Genomic DNA, 7,151 nt, shown 5'->3' on the forward strand with positions numbered 1-7,151 from the left:
TCCATAGAAACCTACAGTTCCACCGTCACGGCACCCAACTGCTTCTTGATTGATTCTAGTGGTTGTATGCATGACCCTATCTGGAAGGCCATCCCAGGCATTAATCATTAGTGCTGAAATTTCCCTTTACCCGTGTCTCTGTCCTGTAGTCACAGTTTAACTTGAAGTTGTGAAGTATCTTGCGTGCCTGTATCAGCCTCCGCGATTCACTTTCTTTCAAGCAGAAGATGTCCGAGTTTTTCCAACCTTTCCTTGTTGCTCAGTTCTCTGACAGTAGGGATTGGCTTTGGTCCTTTCTCTGTATGGTTTCTGGGGTCTAGGTGTTTCCTTCTCACCTCGTTGACCAGGGCTGATCAAGGTGCAGCACCAGAGAACTATTTAGTTTCTGTCTGTCAGCCTTGGTCTTGTACTCTGCTTTGACAATGTCGCTGAACATTCTGTTTCCTTTGATTGCTGCTCCACAATGATCGGATATGGTAAGTGTGGTGAGTCTGCTATACTCCCAGATCTCTTTCAGATTCTCCCCCTGCTAATTCAATATATCTCACTGGGTAAGGATTTCCCCATTTTTGTTTTGTCGTTTTTTTATTTGGACATGCAATTTTTCCCATGACTGCATCCAGTGGAAAATTTTAAAACAAAATTTGCTGTAATATTTAACAATGAAACACTGGGTGGTGGGGGCAGTCCCTTTCACTGGTGGAAGGGGGGCAGACGGAGCCTCCTGCTCGCCCAATGATAGCTGCCTAGAGGCCTGAACCATCTTGATGGTAAACTCCATTGCCATATTCACAGATCGCTGCCTCCCGGATTCTGATCGGAGGGGCGGGAATCTGGTGGCTCCTCGGTAGAGCCAAGCTGGTTGAGTTCATTAAGTTGGGGGAGAGACCGATCCCGGGGGGTTACAGACTGCGGAGGGTCAGGCATCAAGCGGGTTGATTTTTTGCAATAATACCCATACCTGCCCCATTCTTGGAGTGGCCTGCAGCAGTCCCTTTACGGACCGCTCTATGTCCAGTACCTCAGGGCACAGCACGTGCTCCGCCCATTAGGACTTGAAAACTGCATTGGGGGCCTATTGAGATCATAAGACCCCGATTTGCATTGTAGAGTGAGACTCCCTCCTGCTTCTGGCAGGAGTCTTGGCTGCCTATCCAAAGACCCCAATCAAAATGGTGCTGGGTAGAAGGCGAGCAGGAGTAATAATGCCTTTTGCTGATGCAGTTCCCACAAGTGCAGGGAAAAGTCATTATAGGAACAGGAGGAGGCCATTCAGCCCCTGCAACCTGTCCTCATAATTTAACCCTTTAAGCCGGTGTCATTCTGGTGAATCTGCGCTGCACCCCCTCCAAGGTCAGTATATCCTTCCTGAGGTGTGGTGCCCAGAACTGAACACAGTATCTCCAGATGGGGTCTGACCAGAGCTCTGTACAACTGAAGCATCGCTTCCTACCCTTTGTATTCCAGCACCTTGAGATAAAGGCCAACATTCCATTAGTTATCAATCAAACAAATTCCTCTTAGTTTTCAAATCGTTACTTTGGAAAGTGTCTATCTCCATGGCCATGCAAAATCTTGCAGTACATGTAGGAATGTTGCTATCAAAGGGCCTATCCTCTGTCACTGACACTGGCACCTGTGGGCATCACACCATTCATCAACACCAGCAGGCACTGCCTGTGCACCCACTCCTTACATGTCCTTAAAAGTAAATTAACTATATTGGAAGACACCCCAGACTCTGAGGAGGATGGAGCAAGCGTATATTCACAAGGATCAGGAGGACGGAGAAGGGAATGGGCCTCAAACCTGATCTGTACTACTTCCAATGTGAACACAGTGGCAGATAATTACCCAACAGACCTGTGCCTGGGTGGGTGGTGTGAAGGCATTTTGGCCATTCCTGGAGTAGTGCTAGGATGTAGTGATGAAGCTTTGTCCCAGTGATGTTTAACACCATTTGCTGTGTCAGCTCTCAAACTTGTCACAATTGGTGCTTCTGTGCCACCTAGTGACAGTTCTCCTTTACTGCGTCTTTTTAATAGTGAAAAAAACAGCTTGGGTTTATTTTGTTGACAGTAAATTGTTCACTACAGTTAAAGGCTGAAACACCAGGAGACACAAGTTAAGGACATAAGATCATAAGAAATAGGAGCAAGAGTAGGCCATCTGGCTCCTCGAGCCTGCTCCACCATTCAATAAGATCACGGCTGATCTTCTACCTCAACGCCATTTTCCTGCACCATCCCCATATCCCTTGATGCATTTAATATCTAGAAATCTATCGATCTCTGTTTTGAATGTACTCAATGACTGAGTCCCCACAGCCCTCTGGGGTAGAGAATTCCAAAGATTCACCACCCTCTGAGTGAAGAAATTTCTCCTCATCTCAGTCCTAAATGGCCTACCCCTTATTCTGAGACAGTGACCCCTGGTTCTAGATTCCCCAGCCAGGGGAAACATCCACCCAGCATCTACCCTGTCGAGGCCTATAAGAATACAATATTAGGAGGTCAGGGGTAAGAAGGGAAGTTGGGCAGAACTTTTTTTCCAAAATGTAATAGATTTGGAGAATAAATTACCAGGATTTTCCAGTGTTCCTGTGCTCTCATGTTTCTTTGTTCCTATGTTCCCGTGTTCCTATAGTCCTGTGTTCCTATGTTTCTATGTTCCCGTGTTCCTATTTTCCTGTGTTCCTATTTTCCCATGTTCCTGTGCCCCTATGCTGCTGTGTTCTTATGTTTCTCTGTTCCTATGTTCCCGTGTTCCTATATTCCTGTGTTCCTATGTTTCTATGTTCCCGTGTTCCTATTTTCCCATGTTCCTATTTTCCCATGTTCCTGTGCCCCTATGCTGCTGTGTTCTTACGTTCCTATGTTCCTATTTTCCCATGTTCCTATGTTCCTTTGTTCCTATGCTCCAATGTTCCTAAGTTCCTAGGCACCTTTGTTCCTATGTTCTTATGTTCCCATTTTCCTATGTTCCTAAATTACCATGAAGGCCAGTACACTCTGGTTTCTCCTCACATCCTATAAATCTTTCACCTTTTACTAAAGGTTTCTGTGGAGCAGATGTTTCAAGTGGAAATTAGATCCATTTCTGGAGAGAAAAAGGAATTAAAGCTGAGAGGGTGGGAGAAAGAACTTGTATTTATATAACACCTTTCATGACCTCAGGACGTCCCAAAGCGCTTTACAGTCAATGAAGTACTTTTGAAGTGTGGTCACTGTTGTAATGTAGGAAATGCGGCAGCCAACTTGCACACAGCAAGGTCCCACAAACAGCAATGTGATAATGACCAGATAATCTGTTTTTAGTGATGTGGGTTGAGGAATAAATATTGGCCAGGACACTGGGGAGAACTCCCCTGCTCTTCTTTGAAATAGTGCTATGGGATCTTTTCCATTCAGAGGACCAGGCAGATGGGGCCTTGGTTTATTGTCCCATCCGAAAGATGGCACCTCTGACAGTGCAGCACTCCCTCGGTACTGCACTGAAGTGTCTGTGTGTCTTAGTGCCATGCCACGGTGCATTTACCCATTGAGCCCATGGGAGCACTTGCTAATCACATTCTAAACAAACCATCTCCGTGGAACAAACCATTTTACATTCCTGTTTCTTTCTCTTTTTTTCAAGTGTTTTACTCAACAATTCCCATTATATAGCACCTTTAACATAGTAATACGTCCCAAGGCACTTCACAGGACCGTAATCAGACAAAATTTGACACCGAGCCATATAAGGAGATATTAGGACAGGTGACCAAAAGCTTGGTCAAAGAGGTAGGTTTTAAGGAGCGTCTCAAAGGAGGAGGGAGAGGTAGAGAGGCGGAGAGGTTTCTCTCCCCAGGAGTGATGTCTGATACTAGGGTTCGGTTCCATGAGTGCCAACAGCCCTCCAACTCACCCAGGTAGCCTTGTGTGAACCTGGACATTGAGCATCAGTAGGTTATTTGACTGTGAGTGCATCACAACTAAGCCTGTTTGAGTTTTCACCTAATTTCACACACGCAAGAGGTTACTGGATAGCGATCGGGATTGAGAACCTGGATTGTTTTTTAGCCAATCCTAGCCCAGGGGTGCAGTGCCCACACTGGTGCCCCAGTTCAGATCAGCTAAGTGTTTTATCTCCTTTCTACCAACCATATCTAGCGCATAATGATTCTACTTTGTCCCATCCAACTAATGATACATTATCTCTGTAGAACACGCCTGCTGTCAGTCTCATTTGTTGTAAACTGCCTCTGTATATATTTTAAATATTTCTGATTGTTTCTTGGCTTTGATTTGTGCTTAGATGTGGATGTCTCTTGACTTCAACTTAAGTCAGAAACGTCAAGTTCGCCCAGTCTGGGCAAGTCATGGTTCAGTGGTAGACTTTGTTTCTAAGGAGAAAGCCAAGGCATTAACCCTGAGCTCTGAATGGAATGCCGGGATTCGACCAGCACCAGTCCGACCTGCAGTACCAGTGATGAGCACGAAGGGGCAGAAAGCTTCCCTGCGGACCCCGAGGAGCACTCCTTGTAAGTAATAGTGCTAGTCATCTGCATTATTCCCCTTTTCAGTCCTGTCTGGTCATTGCTGGTAATAGCAAGTTACACAATCTATAAACAGTTTAGTGGCACCAGAAAGAGAAAGAAAAGAAAGAACTTCCATTTAAATAGTGCCTTTCACATCCTCAGGACGTCCCAAAGCGCTTCACAGCCAATTAAATAATTTTGAATTGTAGTCACTGTCATAAGAAAGGCAAATGCGGCAGTCAATTTGTGCAGAGCAAGCTCCCACAATCAGCAATAAGGGAAATGACCAGCTAATTTGTTTTAGTTTGGTTGAGGGATAAATATTGGTCAGGACACTGGGAGAACTCCCCTGCTCTTCTTCAAAATAGCGCCATGGGATCTTTTACATCCACCTGAGGGGGCAGGCAGGGCTTCGGTTTAACATCTCACCTATAAGGCGGCACCTCCAACAGTGCAGCACTCCCGCAATACTGCACTGGGAATGTCAACCTGGATTATAGTGCTCAAGTCTCTGGAGTGGGACTTGAACCCATGACCTTTTGAATCTTGAGATGTTTCCTCTCTCTTTGCAGAGAAGCATGTTCCCTCTACTGAGCCTTCTTACAGCAACAAAACTGTAACTAGTTTTATACTGAAGTGATTCCTATTCTGAAGATATCAGTGCACTGTATATGGAGGCTTGGTATACCGTCAGGTTGTCACATGTAGCTGGCCAGTGTGCACAATGCAGAAATAATAGCTTTTGGCATTTTCTGAAGCATTTCTAACAAATATAATCTGTTGAAATGGATGTTGCAGTTAAGATTGCGGATGATGAATGTCATGCACAGGATTAGTGCAGATCATGGTTTAGATTAGGCACAATGGGCAGAGGGTCTTTATTACAAACATATTTATTATGCATTGCTTTAGGGCCAAAAGGAAGTGCTGAATTTAGCCATAATCCGCTGTAACTGAGCCCTTACTTGCTCTATGTCTACAGTATAAAACTGTCTAGGTATGTGTGCGACACATGCACACCTTTAAGTCTGCCCGAGTTCCAGGCTATGAAACAAGAGCAATCTTGCTAGAACCAGGGGGTCACAGTCTCAGAATAAGGGGTAGACCATTTAGGACTGAGATGAAGAGAAATTTCTTCACTCAGAGGGTGGTGAATCTTTGGAATTCTCTACCCCAGAGGGCTGTGGAGGCTCAGTCATTGAGTACATTCAAAACAGAGATCGATAGATTTCTAGATATTAAAGGCATCAAGGGATATGGGAAAGTACAGGAAAATGGCGTTGAGGTAGAAGATCATCCATGATCTTGTTGAATGGCGGAGCAGGCTCGAGGGGCCGGATGGCCTACTCCTGCTCCTATTTCTTATGTTCTTATGTGGTGGGAAAATGTGCCTTCTGTTCCAAGGAGATCAGTGCTCCTCCGACTGTAGTGATGTTCTCACTGGAGGATTAAAGAGGAGAAGAATAACGCGCCCCAGGGAAAAAACAAATAACCGTCTTGCTATGTTCTCTGCTCCCGCCTCCTCCCCAGCCTGCCCATTGTTTGAGAGTCAGCCGTGGCAAGTCCCCGTATCGGAGAGAGGGTCTGATGAAGAATGAGAGGGAGAAGCCCCCTGGAGCAGAGACAGTAACCCTGTCAATGGGCCGAGCCAGATTAGTACAGAATGGCGTGGCACAACACTGAAGGAGCTGTTGAAATGAAGTGTTAACATCTCCTTTAATCATATAAAGAACTGCAACACTTTGAGTGGTTGGGATAAATGATTATTATTCTTGTTTCATTTTGGTGAAAGCGAGAAACAAAAAGAATTAAAGGCGGTTTTATATTGTGACTCAAATCAGTGAAGAAATAAATTAAAATCATGGCTAATAGCTGGAAACATTCAGTAAAATATTGTTTGCACCTCATCTGATGTATTAGGACAGAGTACATAGGAAGAGAGAAGCTAACCCCCAGATAGGGAGGGAAATCAGAAGATGAATACAACTCCTAGCAGTGGCTTCTATGCGGAGTTAGCTGAGGCCTGGAAACACCACCCAGGAAATACACCGTGTGAGGAAAGTTCGAGAGGAAAAATAGTTCACAGGAACACTTTATTTAAAAAAAACTTAAGTTCACAATTCCTTCCTCCCACCCACAATGATTATACATCTACACAACATCTAGAAAGCACAAGTTGTACTCGATTTAAAAATAGCTACGTTGGCTTTATCCCCCTGATTTACAGTGCAGTGACATTTTGATTAATGGACTGGAGTAGAGTACAAGTGAATGCTGTAAAATCAGTTGACCAGACCTTCTAATGTACTATCTCAAATAAATGGTTTACCTCATGATTGTTGAATGATTTATTGATTAGAACAATAAATAGTAAACTTCTTGCACCTTTTAAAGAATTAGAAAAGCAGGAAGGTTTCTGACTCAATGTCCCGCCCGTGCTGAGCTAGTTGGTATCTTAGCCCGGCTCTACAATTGGGCTCAATGACTCAAGAATGGAAAGTGGAAACATTCAGCTAGGATTCCCACTCCTGATCACTGATATGACCCCCCCATACTAGAAAATGGGGGCACACGGCCACCGGATCTGGCCTCAGTTGTGATGCCCCGCACGGTTGTATAGCCTGCTGCTGCT

The 7,151-nt window shown here is 44.8% G+C and overlaps 1 protein-coding gene across 3 annotated transcripts in view; it reads left to right on the forward strand.

The window, feature by feature from the left end:
• The window catches only part of fbxo16 (F-box protein 16), a 42,705-nt gene extending 35,853 nt beyond the window's left edge, over nucleotides 1–6,852 (forward strand). For all 3 annotated transcript variants that reach the window (XM_067984161.1, XM_067984160.1, XM_067984158.1), the window contains exons 8-9: nucleotides 4,297–4,522; nucleotides 6,050–6,852. In XM_067984161.1, the coding sequence (XP_067840262.1) occupies nucleotides 4,297–4,522; nucleotides 6,050–6,117 (294 nt within the window). In that variant the 3' untranslated portion in view covers nucleotides 6,118–6,852. The remainder of the gene's footprint in view (nucleotides 1–4,296; nucleotides 4,523–6,049) is intronic.
• Nucleotides 6,853–7,151: the final 299 nt, after the last annotated feature.

Source organism: Heptranchias perlo, chromosome 5, assembly GCF_035084215.1.
Source record: "Heptranchias perlo isolate sHepPer1 chromosome 5, sHepPer1.hap1, whole genome shotgun sequence".
NCBI lineage: Eukaryota > Metazoa > Chordata > Chondrichthyes > Hexanchiformes > Hexanchidae > Heptranchias > Heptranchias perlo.